This window comes from Oryctolagus cuniculus, chromosome 6 (assembly GCF_051225735.1).
Source record: "Oryctolagus cuniculus isolate XC-2025 breed Fujian yellow rabbit chromosome 6, ASM5122573v1, whole genome shotgun sequence".
NCBI lineage: Eukaryota > Metazoa > Chordata > Mammalia > Lagomorpha > Leporidae > Oryctolagus > Oryctolagus cuniculus.
The window spans coordinates 41,918,290-41,937,957 of NC_142872.1; the positions used below are offsets into that span (position 1 = coordinate 41,918,290).

At 41.1% G+C, this 19,668-nt stretch overlaps 1 protein-coding gene across 2 annotated transcripts in view; it reads left to right on the plus strand.

Moving 5' to 3' along the window:
- GRIA1 (glutamate ionotropic receptor AMPA type subunit 1) overlaps nt 1-19,668 on the plus strand; it is a 331,029-nt gene that overhangs the window by 170,506 nt on the left and 140,855 nt on the right. For both annotated transcript variants that reach the window (XM_002710324.6, XM_002710325.6), the window contains exons 4-5: nt 1,615-1,799; nt 6,646-6,699. In XM_002710324.6, the coding sequence (XP_002710370.1) occupies nt 1,615-1,799; nt 6,646-6,699 (239 nt within the window). The remainder of the gene's footprint in view (nt 1-1,614; nt 1,800-6,645; nt 6,700-19,668) is intronic.

Consider the following 19,668-nt stretch of genomic DNA (forward strand, 5'->3'; position numbering starts at 1 on the left):
GAGTAATGAGCTTCTCTACATATTTAGTTACAGAGCAGAGGAGAGTGGTTTAATTCAGTACATATTTATTGAACACTTCATGTGTGAGAGATAATTCATTTGGCATTGAGGAAATATTGAACATACACAAATTTGATAGTTATTAGATGGCTATTTAGAAGTCAGGCTGATATATTTAGTAGGAAATTACTGAATGCCCATGGAAAAAACAGTTAACATTATCAACTATACATCAGATAAAGGAATAATGTTCAGCATATATAATGAACTCAATAAAAACTCAACAAAAAACAAAACAAACAATCTGATGGGCCGAATGAACAGGCATTTTTTGGGAGGATAAACTACAAATATCCAATAGCCACGTGAAAAGATGCTCAGGATCACTAGCCATCAGAGAAATGCAAACAAAAGCCACAACACAGTTTTACCTCACCCCAGTTAGAATGGCTACATCCAAAAATCCCAAAATAATAAATTCTGGGGAGGTTGTGGAGAAAAAGGCACACTAGTACACTGCTGGTGGGAATGTAAACTTGTAGAATCATTATGGAAGACAGTATGGAGAATGCTCAGACATCTGAAAATAGATCTTACATATGATCCAGCCATGCCACTCCTGGAAATTTACTCAAAGGGTATGAAATCATCATATGAAAGAGTTCTCTGTGTCCCCATTTTAATAGCAGCTCAATTCACAATAGTTAAGATATGGAATCAACCCAGATGTCCATCAACTGATGACTGGATAAAGGAAATATACAATGGAATACTATTCAGCCATCAAAAAGAATGAAATCCTATCTTTTGCAGCAAAGTGGATGTCACTGGAAACCAGGATGCTTAGAGAGATAAGCTGATCCCCAGAAGGAAAATATCATATGTGTTCTCTGATTTGTGGTAGCTAATATATAAAGTACAAAAAAAAGTATGTGAGTGAAATTGACATCTTGAGATTTGCTTATAGCCCTTGTCTATAGTCCTGAGTAACAGTGATCTTTCCATTTCTATTTGTAAAGATCTTTATTTAGCAGAGGATTAAGCTTGTGATCATAAAGAAAATTGAAAATATGCTATTGCAAAAATTAAAAGAAAAATAGGAAACAGAGGAAGAGGGAAGTTAGGAGGGAGGTAGGAGGGTGGAAATATCATTATGTTCTTAAAACTATATATACGAAATACATGAAATCTGTCCTCTGTATAATTTTTTTAAATCTCTGTGGGTATCAGACTTTGCTGTGTATCACACATTACTATTTAATCCTCATACTACCCTTGTAAGGTGAATCTTTACCTCTGAAAAAATTAAAGTTTGGAGAGGCAAATCCATCTGTTCAAGGTCATTTTGCCGGTATGTAGGATATGAGCCTCAGATGATGTATTTAATCACTAATTCTACTGTCTACTCTGTTCTGAGAACAGAAACACAAAAGAAACCACATGCCTGCCCTCACAGAATTCAGACATGGACAGTCAGAGAAAGCTGGAGCTGAGCCGAGTGGAGGAGCAGGCTTGAAGGCTAACAGGGGAGGTACATGCCCACTGAAAGTGGACGACGGTGCCTTTGCATCTCCTAATTGTCTGGTTTCTCTGTCCTACTTGTCCAACTCCCAGGCTTGTCGGTCCTGCAGAAAGTCCTGGACACAGCGGCTGAGAAGAACTGGCAGGTGACAGCAGTCAACATTTTGACCACCACAGAGGAGGGCTACCGGATGCTCTTTCAAGACCTGGAGAAGAAAAAGGAGCGGCTGGTGGTGGTGGACTGTGAATCAGAACGCCTCAATGCCATCTTGGGCCAGGTAGTGAAGGCACCAAGATCCCTGGTGACTACGGGGGAATATTCAGGGAAAGCTGGATGAACTTTGGCCTTGGGAGTTCTAAGGAGGGCTATAAAGAGAGTTCTTGATGTAATGAGACTAGATTCTTTCTATATCACATTCTGTAATTCATAAAATTTAATTCTGGAAGTTTATGAAGTAGCATAAATAATGGGACTTCAAAGGATTCTCAGACAGGATGACCAAGATCTCACCGCCAGTTTTTCCCTTTATGGTTGAGTAATACATGACACTGCATTTTAAGGTTTAAGGAATGCTATTGCATTAGGAACAGGGGTGTCGAGCCAGATTCCTGGGTTTCATTGCAGCCTTTGTCATTCACTGGTGCAGTGCTTGCCATCTCGCTTCTTTGGCCCACTAACTTGTTTTAAGAATCCAAGAAAGTAGCAGCTACCTCCCTTTCTACTGTTTTCCTTGAGCACCCACATGTCTATGAGAAGTCAATTGATTGTACATTCTAAAAACAGGCACTGTAACCTCAATAGTTTTTACCCAGTGTTCTCTGAGCTGCAGCTCCTACAGTAGCAGAACAAAAGCATTTGCCCACCACAGAATTAGCAAGACTTTGTGCAAATCTCTTGTCTTTCTTAATGCCATTTGTGTATTTCAGGTGAGCTAGCAAGGAGAGAACTTTGCAATCATTTTCTAACAGCACTATATAATAAAAAATGGTAGTTTTAGGTACTTGACAGCATGACAAAGCTTGCTAATGGCCCTCAAGTCCTAGGGTCCCCCCAGGGACTCTCAGCACCAGCTCGGCAACCACTCAGAAGCTTGAGCATAGGAACAAGAAGAGATCTTGAAATTCCTGCAGTCTTTAAGGCATTAACTCTATGTGTTCTACTTGAAAATGTGTGGACTTGGCCTCTGCTCTTGGAATGAGAAAACATCAAGAATTGTTTCTACTGAAATGAAGCTTTCTGGGCTGAAGTCAGATTCAAATGAATTCAAGTTTGTAACTCAGGCACGACATGGCAATGGTTATGGGCAAAGACTTTGGAACCCAGACTGCTGGAATTCAAATCCCAGTTCTAGTACTACTAGCTTTGTGATCTTGGGTCAGGCTTTTAATCTTGCTATGCGTCAGTTTCCTGAACTGTAATGTGGGCATCAACATCATTATCGCCACCATTAGAGAGCTTTCGTGAGGACTTTTAAAAGTCAGTACATGGCAAAGCCTTAGAATAGAACCCCTCTACACCAAGTGATACATGTGTTTCCCATTGTCGTTGTTCTTAGTGCTAACTAGTACAGGCCTCTTAGAGTCATTTCCCTCTTAGAGTCATATTTGGGTATAAGTGTATTCATCTGTAAAATAGAAAAGTGAGTCCTTGTTCAACAAAACTGACAGAAAAAATGAGATGAGCTAGGAGGAGAAGAAAGCGCTGACTGATAATGAGATGCTTGCCTTACATTGTTCTGGGGTACTGCCAATAGCCATTGCTATAATTTTTTGAATGCTTACTGTATAGCAGACAGTGTGCAAAATTCTTACCATGCATAATTCTATTTCATCTTCACATCAACTCAATACAACAGCATATATCAGGTCTCATATTTTACAACTGAAGAAAAGAGGGATTATATTTGTCCAAAATCTCACATATAGCATAATTAAAAAGCCAGAAGTCAAACCCAACTTGATCTGACTACAGGGCTCTGTTAAAAATCTGTTAAAATACTGTTAAAAATACAACTTTCTGCCTCTACTGTCTGTCAACACCTATTTTGTCAGAGGACAAATTTATATTTTATTAGGAAGTGACTTGTTTGTACAGGTACTTTAGATTGTGATATATTGACATTATTTTTTAAGCTGTCTCATTTTTGTATCATGAAAAGTAAGAGCAAAGGGTTGACAGAATCTTACAGATCACTTGACTTACTGCTTATGTTAACATTGTATAGAAGAGATGTCTGACAATCAGACTGGCTGAATGATTTGCCTTAAGCTCTGATAACTAGTTAGTGAGAATGATGAGTCTACAGTCTTCATCAGATTTAAAATCTGACACACTGGACATCAACCTATACCATCTAAAACTCAGTATCTAGGATCTTTGCAGCCAAATACAAAATGTTCTGCTCAGCCTAAGGAAGGAGACAGTGACACCAAATTCTAAGTAAGGAATTCACTTCTTATCCCTGGGTCCAGCATCCCAAATAGAATGTAAGCTCTCTGATGGCAGGGATTTTTGTAGTGTCTTCTTGCCTGCTTTATCCATAGTACCTTGAATAATACTTGGCACCTACAAAGCAATCAATGAAGACTCTGAGAATGATCTCACACAAGTGGATGTGGACTGGGTTCTGCAGGTGGCCACTGGCTGGATAAGAGTTTTTAAACTGGAGGGAAGTTCATGTTGGGAGGCTTAGAGGGTACATGAGTACTGAAATTCATAGTACAGCCTAGCAGGCTGAGTGAAGGATTCTGAGCTCTACTGGAGATGATGGTACAAAGATAAACACATAATCCCGAATATCCTTAGGAATTATTCTAAACAATTTGAGGTTTATTCTAAAAATAGTGGGAAGATGGTGAAGGCTTATGAGCAGACAATATGGCTATTAGAATATAATGCTTTAACAATATGTAAGACACCAAGTTTTATGATAGTTACTAACTATAGAATGAGTTAGAGATAATCATAGACCAGGACATCCTGGGACCAGTCATCACACCACCTCATTTTATTGTCTTTATGATGCTTCTCACCTGCTTTACTCTTGTTTATTATCTGTTTATATATTTACCAACTGGCTCCCAATGAAAATGTCTACAAGCTATGTAAGAGCATACAGAATTTCCCTCGCTTGTCCATAGCTGTCTCCAGCACCTATTCATAGGTTGCTCTCCAGTCTAGGACTATGTTCAATAAATGTGTGTTGAGTGGGTTAACTAATCATAGATGATTTTGTGGGGGAAATGAGATTGCAGCTCCATCATAAAGAACATGATTAATTAGAGATAATGAGGGAGGCCATTCGACACAAAGATTGTGAATGAAGGCAACCCAGTGAAATGAGTTTTGAGTAATGGGGTCAATGAGGTGATGGGCCCCCTGTGAAACTGTAAATGACATTCAGAACTCCATTCTCGGTTTGTACCTTCAGCTATTGGTCTGTTCATTACAGGTATCCTCCCAGGGAAGTGCCATCTCCAGGAGGGTAGGCACTAAGCTCATTCTCTCATGTTGCTAGCAAGGTGCTTCATACATAGTAGAACCTTAATAAATGCTTGTGAAAGGAAGGTGGTAAAGGAGGGGAGGTTGACCAAAGAATAGTTAGGTGACTAGAAGGATATGAAGGTTGGTGTTAGATTAACTATGTGAAATTACCAATTTTTATCAGTCAAAAGTAAGTGGCTGGCTATTTTCTATGCTTCCTTCTGCACTTTCTACCTCTCTACTGCCTGGATATAGTAGGTTTTGATACATCTTTTATTTGCTGTTCTGTGTTTATTAGAAGCTGAATAGGTTTTTGAAAAAGGTATCTCATTGTTGAAAGGGCAGCAAATCATTTGACAAGATGATGAAAAAGTAATGAAGAATTATTAATAAAACTATCATCCCAATAGTACTTGAGTTTTGTGGTCTAGAATTTCACAATCTAACCACTGTTTCAGACCATTCATTGTGGGCACTTGCATTTAATTATTCCCCACATTAAAAAAATATGTGAGCTGCTATACACATACATCCAATTAAGTAGATGTCTGAATGTGGAATTTAATAACCTTGAAAATTTATTCAGTTAAAGCAGAAGCCCAAGTGCTTCTCATATGTTTTATGTCTCCTTGCAGCAGTACAGGAGGAGAGGCACTGAGCAGGGTATACTAACCCCAATTTGATGATTAAAAAAAAGAAATTGATCAAGTTAATTTGCAGGCTGAGCTAGGGCTAGAACTAAGATCTGCATTCTAAACTGTTCCTTGCTAGGTTGTGTGTCTGACTGCCCAAGCAAACCTCAAGTTAGTTCATTCTACAAATATTTTTCCTACCTGCAGTAACTAGGCACAGTCAGTGTTCAGAATAGAAGGGTATTTGGGGATCCTGGTTCTTAATTATTACCATAATCAGGCATCATACAAAAAAGTTCATAATAGGTCCCTGTACTTTGTTGCCACCAGATTACTATGCAATCTGGGCCTCAACTTCCCATCTGTTGAGTGAGAACCTGAACCAGCTGACCCTTATACTCCCTTCCGGCATTTGAATTGAGTGATCCATCAATAGCTAAGTACTCAACTGGCTGATTGAGGAAAACACAACAATTCAGGGAAAGAAAAAACAGTGCCTGTGAGTGGTCCATGCAAGGAATTGAAGGAGTCATCCACCTGCCTACGTGACCACCCGTCTACACATCCACTCATCCAAGCAGCAGACATTGTGATGACAGTGACACCGAATTCTGACAGCATTAGATCCTCACCAAGGGAAGAATCCCCATAAACAAGGAAAGCCTTGTGGAAGGAGTGCAAGGAGCACTGCAGCTAGGTCTTTGGGGTTATAACAACATCACCCTCCCTGAAAAGCAATCAAAACTGATCTCAAGTCCTGCATCAGCCTCTAAACAGCTGAGTAACTTGAAGAGCTTAATTCACCCCTCCATGACAATTCCTCAACTATAAAATAAAGATAATAGCAATGCCAATTGTATTGGCTGGGTGGAATACTGTAGATTGAATACCAGGGATAGGAGCAGGTCCATTGCAAGCACCCAGTTCATGACAGTTGCTATTATACTGCTGTTATGTAGCTTCCATTATTAGTAAAATTGATGAGTCCTATCCCATTGTGTTTTGTAGATTATAAAGCTGGAGAAGAATGGCATCGGCTATCACTACATCCTTGCAAATCTGGTGAGTGGAGCACTGCAGACTCTCAGCTCAAGCCCTCTCCATGTTTGGGCCCAGGCTTGCTACCCTGGTCCTTGATTGGTGTGAACTGTGGGGGTAGGAGGGGCAACTCAGAGTTTCAACTCTGTCTTGATAATACCAAATTTACCTTTCCCCTCCACAGTCAAATCACAGCATACTGCTCATGAACTTCTTACCTTCCTTGGAAGAGAGCATGTAGTGGGCAGAGCTTCATCAGTCACAACGCCAGCTTTAATCAGCTCTGACCCTTGGCAGTAAAGAAAAAATCACCACATCTTTGAATGGATACAAGATGTCTTGATCCCACTGTTTTGTTCCCTCTGTCATTTTTCAAAGATTTATTTATGTATTTGAAAAATAGAGAGGGAATAAGGGAGGGGGGAGAGAGAGAGAGAGAGAGAGAGAGAGAGAGAGAGAGAGAGAGAGAGAAGTATTTACCTGGTGGTTCATTCCCTTAATGGCTGCAACAGCCAGGGTTGGGACACACCAAATTCATGAGTCTAGAATTCCATCTGGGTCTTCTATGTGGGTGGCAGGAACCCAAGTACTTGGGCTATCATCTACTGCTTCCAAGGCACACTAGCAGGAAATTGTATTAGAAGCCCAAAGATTAAAAAAAAAGAAGAAGAAAAGAAAAAAAAAAAACCAGAGTAGCCAGAACTTGAACCCTGCACTCTTACTTGGAATGCAGGGGTCTCAAGTGGCAGCTTAACCCACTGCTCCACAATACTCATTCCCTTGGGCCCTCTATTTTGACCTCATAATCATTTCACTACAAGTAAACAGAACCATGAAAATCATATTATACCAATATTGACAAATCATTAACCAAAAGTAATTTTCCATCATGAACAACATTATGTCAATTTACCTTTAATTCTCTTTTCTATATGCGATAGACAAGTCTGTCTGTTAAAAAAAAAGTTTTTAATGTACTACAGTTCTTTTTATTGGATACCATTGTTTCCATGCCATGAAGACGACTTGATTCATCAAACCACTTTTGTACATACTAAATTTTACTTAGTAGCATCTGCCATTATGAATTTTTTGTCCATTATTTCTGTCAAGTCTATTTTTCCTGGGTCATGTTTTGCACATCTGTCATTTGATATTTCCATCTGCTTTTTTCCAAAATCAAATGTAATTTTATTTTGTGTTCATCTCATGTTTTGAGAGCTTTATTAAGCTGTAACTCACATGTCATAAAACTCACCCAGTTAAGGTATAACATTCAATGGTTTTTACTATATTCACAGAGTTATGAAACCATTATCACAATCCAGTCTTAATGTTAAAATTGTAATCAACCTGAAAAGAATTCCCATGCCCATTAGCACTCATTCCCTATTAACCTGTAAGCTCCCCAAGTTCTAAAGCAACCACCATTACTTTCTATCTCTAAGGACATTTCTGTTCTGGACATTTCAGACAAGTGGACTCATACAATATGTGGTCCACTGTGACTGTATTAACTCTGCATATTTGCATGATTAACCCATGTTGCAGTATGCATTGGCACTTCACTCCTTTTTCTTGCCAAATATATAGTAATATATGATATTCCACATATTTTTTATCCATTCAACAGTTGGCGAACATCTGAATTGCTTTCCTGTTTGGGCTAGTATGAGTAATCCTTCTGCAAACCTTAATACCTGAGTTTTTCTCTTGATTACATAAACAGAAGTAGAATTGCTGGGTTATATGGCAAATCTGTGTTTAACACTTAAAGGAAATTCAAAATTGTTTATCAAAGTCATTGCATCTCCCATGAAATTTTAATCAATAACAAGTGTTGCCATACAGCGATTTGAACATTAGTCAGTTTCCTTTAATGGTAGGCCTTTCTACAAAGTTTCATCTTGTTAACTGAATATATAGCCATGTCTGATTTTAGCCATGTTATACTGTGTGCTTTTTTTAATTTCTATGATAAATGTTAATTATTAATTGAACCACAGATTGATGGAGTGAAGATCATTAACAGAACTAAGGCACAGTATGCATGGATCTAAAAATGGGACTAAAATATCCTGTCTAGTGCTAAAATTTGATCCCCCTTTCTGATCTGGTCTCCAGACTCAAAGAAAGCCTTGCCTTACCTTTCATTTCCCTTTAACACGTTCTTGCTCTGGCTATCCTAGTATTTCAGGTTCAGGGCTGGAAATAAGGGCTTATTCAGTTAGGTTAATTTAGACTCAACTGTTAATAGCTCAATATGTTACTTTCTCCAGAAGTATTTGTATTGGAAATGACTGGGGGCTATTCAGGGAAATGAAGAGATGGGATTTTTTACTTTTTTCTTTCCTTTGAAGTGAGAAGTACCCTTGATATCCTTTGAGTCCTTGATCCTTGCTGATGGCAGGGACTTTGGAAGTCAACTCCCTTTAAAGTGCAGTTGCTTTTAGGAAACAGATACACAACCAGCAAAGGGGTATGATTCAGCTAAGGTCACACGGTGAATCAGCAATGGAGGCCGAGCACCGTGCTAGCAGGAGCATCCCATGCCTTCCAGATCATCTCTTAGGGAGAACTTGGGGGCATTCTGCTGCTTGAGAAAAAACAGAACAAGGGTGTGGGCATGCATAATTACCTCCCTGGGAGAAGACAGAAATTATACATCAGCAGTCTCAGAGCCACAGAAAGACCCCAGGTAATTACACAGCCAGCTCCATCTGTTGCCCAGTGACCCCACAGTCACAACATCCCAAGTCAGCCCCTTGGGTTGCCTTATCTTCTAATTTGCATTTTTCTTCTTCTGACCTAATGAGCTCTCACATCCTTACAACTGCCAACTAATAGGATGCAAATTGCATATACTATCCAAATACAAAAGAATTGCATGTTCCAATAGATTAGTTGATAATTAGGCTTCACATTACTAATTAATTCAGTTTGAAACATAGTCGAGGATGTGATGTGTTTTCTTCTCCCTTCAGAGGAATAATGCAATTTATAAAATGATAATTTTTGGAAATTCCACCACATAATTAGCCTGGTGCTACATGGAACTGACCCACTCCTTCAGAGTGTCTGTGATTAGGGTGTAATTATAGAGTTAGGGTCCAAGGAAGCTTTTGAAAGGTTTAACAAAAGGAAGAAGCTGCATTTTAGTTTGCAATTCTTTCTGTTCCTGTTGGAAAGCCTGCACTTCAAAGTATCCAACGGCACTCTGCTAGCAGATCACTTTAGAAGGATTTTTTGGGGGTTCAAACAGCCACCAGTTGGGGGTGTCCAGAAAAGAGGAAGGAAGCAGATTCTGAATCAGAGATGGGAGCTTATGGACAGAGTCTAAATAAATAAATAAACAAATAATTTAATAAATAAACAAACAATCCCGCACGTGCTTTTTATCTGGATGCCACCTTTGGGTAATTTTGTGTTCTCAGGCAGTGCTCCAGCCCTGTTTCCTTATCTGCTAATTGGAAATAGTAGCTCCTGATCTGTCCTGCTCCATTCATGTTATTGCAGAAGGCCAAATACATTGCCAAATGCCACCATCTTTTGAAAAGCTACAATCGGTTCTGCACAGGTGGAAAATTCTTTGTGTTCACACATGGTTTGTACAGGTATATATGCAGGCATATGTTTACAAAAGTGCTCAAGTTGTACATATATCTAATCAGAAAGTTGGGTGTCTATGTTTCCATAAAATTGGTTTGCCCACAAAGTCACCGTGAACCATACAAAAACTGAAGCGCTCACACATCACTATTTATTTTATCAAATACCTCTATTTATTACATCATACAATTTACCAACTTAAGTGTTTGATATTCTAAGTATGTGCAAATCATTAGAATTCATTCCCCATTGTTCTCTTGCCCTCTTCAACCCTGGCTATCCTCTTCCCACTACTCTCTTTCCCTGGGCAATCATGTATCTACTTTCTGTCCTTATGTATTTGTTGATTCTGGATGCACATTTTTAATTTTTTTAGAAGATGTGTTTGTTCATTTATTTACTAGTTCAAAAGGCAGAGTGACAGAGAGAAAGAAAGATCTTCCACTAACTGGTTATTCCCCAAAAGGACACAAAGTCAGGTCTAGGTCCAGGCCACGGCCAAAGTCAGGAGCCAGGAACTATACTGGTCTCCCATGTGGGTCGCAGGGGCCCATGTACTTGAGCTACCTTCTGCAGCCTTCCCAGGCACGTTAGCAGGGGGCTGGATCGAAGCAGGGAAGCCAGGACTCCAATCAACACTTCAATGTAAGATGCCAGCTTTGCAAATAGTGGCTTAACCTGCTGTGCCATAATGCCAGCCCCCTAGATGCACATTATTTTTTGATAGGCAGAGTTAGACAGTGAGAGAGAAAGAGACAGAGAGAAAGGTCTTCCTTTTCTGTTGGTTCGCCCCCCAAATGGCCGCTACGGCCTGTACGCTACGCCGATCCAAAGCCAAGAGCCAGGTGCTTCTTCCTGGTCTCCCATGCGGGTGCAGGGCCAAAGCACTTGGGCCATCCTCCACTGCCTTCCTGGGCCACAGCAGAGAGCTGGACTGGAAGAGGAGCAACTGGGACAGAATCCGGCACCCCAGCCAGGACTAGAACCTGGGGTGCTGGCGCCGCAGGTGGAGGATTAGCCTAGTGAGCCACGGCACCGGCCTAGATGCACATTTTTAAAAATACTTTCCTAACTATAATCATATATCTTTTGAGCCTTGCAATAGCCCTTGAAGTTAACAACATCCCTACTTTCCAGACAAAGAAAAGCTAGGAGAGTTTCTAATCCACCAAGATTATTTAGCAATGGAAGTGGAGCCTCCAGGTCCATAGAACCTCAATGTCCATGTTCTTACTACCATGAGCAGTGACTTCTGAGCATGGGAGAGGTGGGAACATAAGTGTGAGTGTCCTTGACAAGATGGCTTGAGTTCAAATCTCACTGACAGTAACAACAAAAGATCTGAATTTCAAACTCAGGTGCTCAAACTCCTTTTAGACACCTGTTCTACCAAACAATGATAAAATTACACCACAATGATCATTTTTAGTGTGACAGGAACTAAAGGAGGGACAGTGGGGTCAAGTCATCCCAGGTCATATTGTAGTTCTGGGGACCAATGCAGACAGCCATTCCTGCCATGTGGTCACAGCTTAATTTCTGGACAATGTTAGAGTTACAGGTTTTGGTATATGACAGCTACTACAAACCTTCAGTTCTCCACTATTGTCCATCTGCTGGGTCAACCCTGAGAAGAAACTGTTCTCCAGTCTCCTTGTGCCCCTGTGGTGGGAAATCTGTCAACGCCTTCCATAGAGCTGAACTCACTCACTTACTCTGGCTCCTCTCTTGCTGCTGTCTCAGTGCCACACATAGTTACACTTTGTTTCTGCGGCCTCCTGTTAGGAAGGTGGTAGTATAATTGTGAAGCGCGTCTCTGGGGTAAGGCACAGCTGGGTTTCATTTCTGCCTTATTAGCTGTGTGATGTTAGTCAAATTACCTACGCTCTCTGAACTTTCACTGCCTTATTTAAAAAAAGGAATAAGTTAACTACATCCTCATGGGGTGTTTTATTAAGTGAGATAATGTATATTAAGTGTTTATAGTAATGCATGGCCTCAGATAAGCATGCAATGTTAGTAATTAAACCATAATAATCATCGTTGTCATCATAATCATCATCACCACTACTAGTGCAAAAGGAAGAGACTCATATCTGGGGAAAAGATACTATCTTTTTTTTAAAGATTTATTTATTTTACTTGAAAGTCAGAGTTACACAGAGAGAGAGAGAGAGAGAGACAGAGAGAGAGAGAGAGGGAGAGGTCTTCCATCCAATGGTTCAATCCCCAATTGGCCACAATTGGAGCTGCACCAATCCAAAGCCAGGAGCCAGGAGCCAGGAGCCAGCAACCTCCTCCAGGTCTCCCATGTGGGTGCAGGGGCCCAAGGACTTGGGCCATCTTCTGCTGCTTTCCCAGGCCACAGTAGAGAGCTAGACAGGAAATGGAGCAGCCGGTCTTGAACCAGTGCCCATATGGGATGCCGGCACTTCAGGCCAGCGCTATACGGGCTATACTATCTTTAAGATTATATATATATATATATATATATATATATATATATATATAAGAAACTACATATATATATCTTTAAGATTTTATATATATCTTATATATATAATATATATGATACTATATACAGGGCTATACTATCTTTAAGATCCCCCAAACCACTTCTAGACTAAATTTCCCATTGCATGATGCCAAAACCCCAGGTATTTTTCTCTAACCTTAAGTAAGACTAAATAACTGATTTACTGTTATAAGTCTTTCTCCCTTTCTATCTGTAAACTCCTGGAGGAAGGCTTGCACCTGACTTTTTCCCACTGAATCCAGGTGTTCCTTACAAAGTCACAGAATGGATAAATGAGTGGAAATAAACACTGGCACCCACACATCACATGGAGTCTTAATGTAAAAGATGCATGGATAGCAGGAAGTAAAGCCAGTCATAAAAAATGTAAAGCAGTAGATGGACAGCTGAGAGTCTAAGAGAGCTTCTAACCCACTCCCCTTAAGCGGCAGAATCTCCTTTACCACATCCCTAATAGAAGTCCCTCTGTTTGGGGCCTGCCTTCATAACACCCAGTGATGGGGAACTAGGACCCCAGGTATCCCTTTATCTTATCAAAGGGCTCTGACAGTTTCCACACCCTCTTTGAACAAGGTGGCCTGTGCTCCATGCACGGTGGCACACTTCTGGCTCCACCTGTCCTCTGGCTCTTACAGAACATGTCTGTTGCCCTTCCACTGTGAGTATTTAGAAACGACCATTCTGTTGGCTCTTTGATGTTTTCTTCTCCACTTGGATACCTTCCTGTTCCCCAGGGCCTTCTAGCAGGCTGTGGTTCTACCTGTAGGCCATATTGTCATCAGATGTGGACCACGTATGTCCAGATGCCTCTCACTGACCTGGGATGCTACAGAAAGTGCTAAGAAGCAGGAGCTTTAGCTTTTGTCCTGGGAGCAAAGTGGGCTCGCCTTTCACTTAGACTGGAAGATGTGAATAAAGTTCTACAGAGAATGACAATGAAAAACCACCACCTGTGACAATAATCCAAGGGCCATAAAAGACCACCTGAACTGTATGGTAGTCAGAGGTGAGAGAAGTCTTCGTAGGCCACAAGGTGTCTGGGAAAGAACATGTTGCCACATGCATGTGGCCAGCAGTTGTGCAAAGAACATATCCTGGCTCTGATGTAAAGAATCCAAGAGAGGTAGAGCTGAAGGGTCACTGAGAGCTCATCTCACCCACCCCCCATTCTACAAAATGGAATGAACTCCAGGCCTGGGAAAGAAAGTGATCCACTGAGGTCATCCAGAACTCAGCCACCAGAGCTGGGCTGCGACCTGGAGCAATCTGCTTGCTTCTTTTTGTTGTTTCTCACTTCCTTACCTGCTTGCTGCCTTTCTCTTTGTTTTCACAATGTGTTTATACAAGAGGTATTCAAAGCATTCACCAAAAATGTGTATAATGAAAAAGCTGTGCATGGATTTCAAAATTTTTGCACCAAAAATAAATATACCTTTTATACATTTTTCCATGAACCTTTTAAAGTACCTTCATAGGCCTTTGTGTGATAGGAGCAGGGAGGAGACAAGGAGACAGAGAATCTCTGCTGCTTTCCCAGGCCACAGTAGAGAGCCCCTCTACTGTGCCCCTCTCCGAGTCTCTCTTTGCTGGTGGGGCTCATTCTAGCGCCCCTTCTCCCTCCCACACAGTCTCTCTCTCCTGCTGCTGTCACCGCCCTCTCTGTAACAGTCAGAACATGCAGCTCACTTCATGATCACCAGAGCTGACACCGGGAAGCCTCTGGAAGGAAAAGGGGAGTGGGCGGATAAAAAGACAAATCCCAAATGCCAAAGGCTGCTCTCCCCCTAGGTGAACCCAGCATCTCATCAGGCAAAGCAGAGTGTCTCTTCACACTCATCCCATATCACCTAGAATAATCCACCAAGGAAACCCCTGAGAGGTTTGCATCCTTCCCAAAAAGGTGAGATTTTACTTATTTTATAAGACAAACTTCAAGATGTTTAAAGACCTCTTTTAAGTTCTAAAGACTAAGCTCACTTTTGGGTGGGTAACCCTGCCCTTATTTAAGAAATGACAACTCTAAGGACTATATAATAATTGATCAAAGTCAAGAAATCAATCTCTTCCTTCCTGAAACTAGCCGAGCTCAAACTCAGGCTTGGCCACTCACCAGCTGTGTGTCATTGGATAAGTAACTTTATCTTTCTGTACCTCTCTGTACTCTCCCCTGGAAGTGGAGATATTAACACATACCTTACAAGATAAAGACAGTACAAATTAATTTCCAGAAAGTTTTAGAACAGCAAGTGCAGCAAAGTCCCAGGATCCCATCCCAACTCTGCGATGACTCTTTATCATTTGTGCCAATCATTTTTCCCCATAAGGTTGCCATTTGTTAAGGCACAGTGTTTTCCAAAGGTACAAATTCAACAAGAAGAGCTTTTCTAACTGTGCAATTTAGAGTTCAAGTTTTCCTGACTCTCTCTACAGTTGAGAGATAACAAAACAAATTCTAAAAGCCCTATTAGCTCCCTTTGTCATAATGAAGAGGCTGTTTGATTAATCTCAGGCACCAAGTATCCTTATTCTTCAGTCTTGCAACCCATACACACGTTGGCTGAATTGGGATGACCTTTTCCATGTCAGGTCAGCACTCTGCACCACTTCAGATGTGCAAAAGACTGGCTACCACTGCTCTGCCAGGACAAGTGCTCTGCCTCACCGCTACTAGCTCTGAAGCACAAGGGACACCTTAGCACCAATTCTGGCAAGTGTTTGAGAGCAACGTGTAACTAGGAAGATGTATTCCTCAGGTCTTTATCGGTTCCTTTTAAGACAGAAAAGCAAATAATATAATGCGAAGGAAACAAAGCCCTGGGAATATCAAGCTCTAGATGAGTACTTACTGTTTCCTGGTACTGCCCTGCCGATGTGACATATGTCGTTGTTTATCCTCACAACTGCCCTGTGACACAAGCAGTATAGTGATTATGAGTTTGCAGCAGAAGACACTGAAGCTCAGGGAGGTTGAGTCATGTGTCCGGAGTCACACAGCTAGGAGGTGGTGGGGCTGAGATTTGCATCCAGGCTGATGTGGAGAGGTAGTCCCTGAATCCTGATGCCCTCTGTGGCTCTGACTCTGAATTCAAGGCTTGCACATTTTCCACATAGAGTGCTTACCCTGCCTTCTTCACACCACAAAGATTGCTTTGCTTTCAAGTTTCATTGCTTCCACTAAGAAGCCTTCCTTGAACTTTGTCGCTCCCCGTTTTCGTGGAGGAGCGACACTGAACCCTGCCTAGGCTTCATATCCGAGTCACGGCACCATTATGTCGCTCCCCCTCTTCGTGGAGGAACGACACAGGACCCTGCGCTGTTCTTTCTGTCTGCTCGGCCCTCCCCGGGTTTGCTGCTGGTTCTTCCCGGGTTGGCTACTATCCCTTCCACCTCCGTGGAAGGGCAGTTCCCCCTGGCCACATTCCCCACTTCCGCAGGGGAGCGGCACACCGCCGGCCGGCTCTCTCGGGGGCTGCACAGGTGTTCCCTTAGATGTTCCCCTTAGATGTTCCTGGTGCATGCCGTCTCTCTCCTCCTTTATAGTCCTCCTCTGCCAATCCCAACTCGGCTGCCCACACGCCGAGTACGCTGCTCTCCTCCAATCAGGAGCAAGTCCTACAGTTTATTGGTTGAACTGGAGGCAGCTGTGCAGAAGCTGTTTACTTCTCTCCCAGCGCCATATTGTGGGAGAGCAGATGCATAGAATAAGTCTTAATTCCAGTAACTCAGTCTAGTCCGGATTGCTCCCCACAAACTTCAGACTGGGGCTCAGGTACATTTATTTTTCTCAGTAATTCCTTGTGTGATAATGGCCTTTCTCACTAGACCTTAAGCAAGTTGAAAGCAAGGATCAGCTCTGACTTATTCTCTTCTACATCCTTCTATCATGTGCATGGCAATATGAAGCACTAGTGAATGAATGGATGAATGAATGATTCACTAGAATATTCCTTTCCCCATTCTCAGTTTCAAATTTGTCATATGTTTGGAATTTCATTCATTCACCAAGCATTACCTACTGTATGTGAGGCCCTGTGATGGCATAACCTAGTATTTCATCAAAAGATGGGTTTGCTATGAGTTCTTGCCTAGCCTTCCCTGAACAGGAAGGTTTAGACCACATAAAAGGAAAAGGCTATTGGTTTCAAGTCCACTAGCAAGTCTAGCCATTATGGCCTAAAAGGCTGAACTTGCTCTTAAGTGACTTTAGCCAAGTGTCATCCCTGTCTACAACCAGTTAATGCAAAAGTAAGATGAACGAATCTTTGGAAGACAATCCAACCCTAAATCAGATAGTGCACCTGTAAGTCCTACATCAACAGCCCTGTCTGGGGGATGCCTGGCCTTCTGCCACTGTCAGCATTTTATCCTAAATTGTAAGCCTGAGAGAAATTTATCTGTGAAACCTTGAATTTTTTTCAATTTTTTTATTTTTATTTTTTTAACTTTTATTTAATGAATATAAATTTCCAAAGTACAGAATATTGATTACAATGACTTCCCCCCCATAACGTCCCTCCAACCCGCAACCCTCCCCTTATCCACTCCCTCTCCCCTTCCATTCATGTCAAGATTCATTTTCGATTCTCTTTATATACAGAAGATCAGTTTAGCATACATTAAGTAAAGATTTCAACAGTTTGCTCCCACACAGAAACATAAATTTATGGGACATGTACTCTATAGAATACTATACAGCAGTCAAAAACAACGAAACCCAGTCATTTGCAACAAGATGGAGGAATTTGGAAAACATCATGCTGAGTGAATTAAGCCAGTCCCAAAGGGACAAATATCATATGTTCTCCCTGATTGGCGACAACTAACTGAGCACCAAAGGGGAAACTTGTTGAAGTGAAATGGACACTGTGAGAAACAGTGACTTGATCAGCTCTTGTCCTGACGGTTGATGTACAATGTAATACTTTATCCATTTTAGTATTTTTTTTTTGTTCTAGTACCATTGGTTGAACTCTGTAATTAACACACAATTATTCTTAGGTGTTTAAATTTTAACTGAAAAGTGATCCCTGTTAGGAATTTGGAAAACAATTTTTTTTATTTTTATCATCATAAAGAGAACAGATTCCATGCATTCCACAGGTACAATTTCAAGAAAATAACCATAATGCCATCTCTCCCTCTCTCTTTCCCCTTAATTCTCCCTCTCTTCCTCTTCTTTTTAAACTTTTACAAACACACAATCCCAGTCTATTCTGCAATGACATGCTTTTGCAATGCTGTCAATAATGGCTACCTGTAGAGGAGGAATGTCTATTCTGTTTGCAAATACCCAAGTTGTAGGAGCCCACTTCCATGGCTTCAAACCCATTTAGACAAGTCAACATTAATGCCTTTTTTCCTATATGGATGGTCTACTATCTGAGTTAAGCACAGTTACGATGTCTTATTGCCTTGATGGTAATCAAATAAGCCTGTGTATCATCAGGAATCATATAAGCTGAGGATACTTTAATGATTTGGTTGTTTAAAGTAGATAACAAAGGAAAATGTGAAAACTTTATTCAGAGACATGATGATTTAAGGACAATTAAGTCTTCGGCCCAGGAGTGTTCCACAGATTCACATATATCCATATTCACAAGCACACACACACACCTGTGTGATCACAGAATTGCAGATCAAAGCTGGAAGAGCCCTTAAGAAAAAAATCAACTGGCTCAGAAGTTTCTAAACTTTTTAGTTAGAAGCTTTATTTTCAATGGATTCCTCAGAGAGAACTTGCATATGTAAAACAGATAAAAGGCAGAGCTGCTTTGGAGGACAAGAGAGAGTAGGAATAGAGAAGCTCATTCTTTTGCCCTCCCCTGATAACCTCTAAAATGCCTGAAACACAAGAATATAACCTGAAAGGTCATTGATCCAGCCACTGCCCCTGTTTTGCAAATCAATAAACTAATGCATGTAGAGGTTGAGACAATCACCTAATGGCAAACAGCTCTCCAAGTTCAAAGACAGGATAGAACTTAAGTGCTTATTACTGAAACTCTTTCCTTTTTTTATATAGTTTTTTTTATTTAATAAATGTGAATTTACAAAGTGCAACTTTTGTATTGTTGTGGCTTCCGCCCCCCAACCTCCCTTCCTCCCGTGGCCCTCCCCTCTCCCTCTCCCATCCCGCCCTTCATCGAGGCTGAAACTTTTCCTGGCTTCTTCTGGTTCACAGTATACGAAACAAAAAGTCAATAAAAATACCTCTTTGGATCAAGACACAAAAGCTGAGGCCAAGAGATGACAGGATTAAAGCTTCTAAGAAAATCATGAAAAAAATGAGCAAAGATTTTCTGTTTCTTCATTCCTCCAGGCCTGTTAAACATACACCCTGCTCCAGGTATTATATGTGGACATTGTCGGGGCCAAGGCTTCTGCCCTCTAGGAGTTTCCAATCTCATGGAGCAAATAAGTCAGACTACTGTAGTCTCAAAGAGAAATCTAGGAGAGACCTAAGACATAGAGAAATAAAGTGCATGTGGTTCACTTTCCAACTACCAACACACAGTAAAGAACTGAGGACAAACATCCTAATGTCAGAGAAACCTGATCATTCCTTCTTTACGTAAAGATGCATGCAGACCATAGTGAGGTTTCACCTGACCCCTCTTAGAATGGCTCTCATACAGAAATCAACAAACAATAAATGCTGGTGCGGAAAAAGGTACTCCAATCCACTGTTGGTGAGAATGCAAACCGGTGCAGCCATTGTGGAAGACAGTATGGAGATACTTCAGAAATCTGAAAATTGATCTACCAAATGACTCAGCAATCCCACTCCTGGGAATTTACCCAAGGGAAATGAAATCAGCATATGAAAGAGTTATCTGTATCTCCAT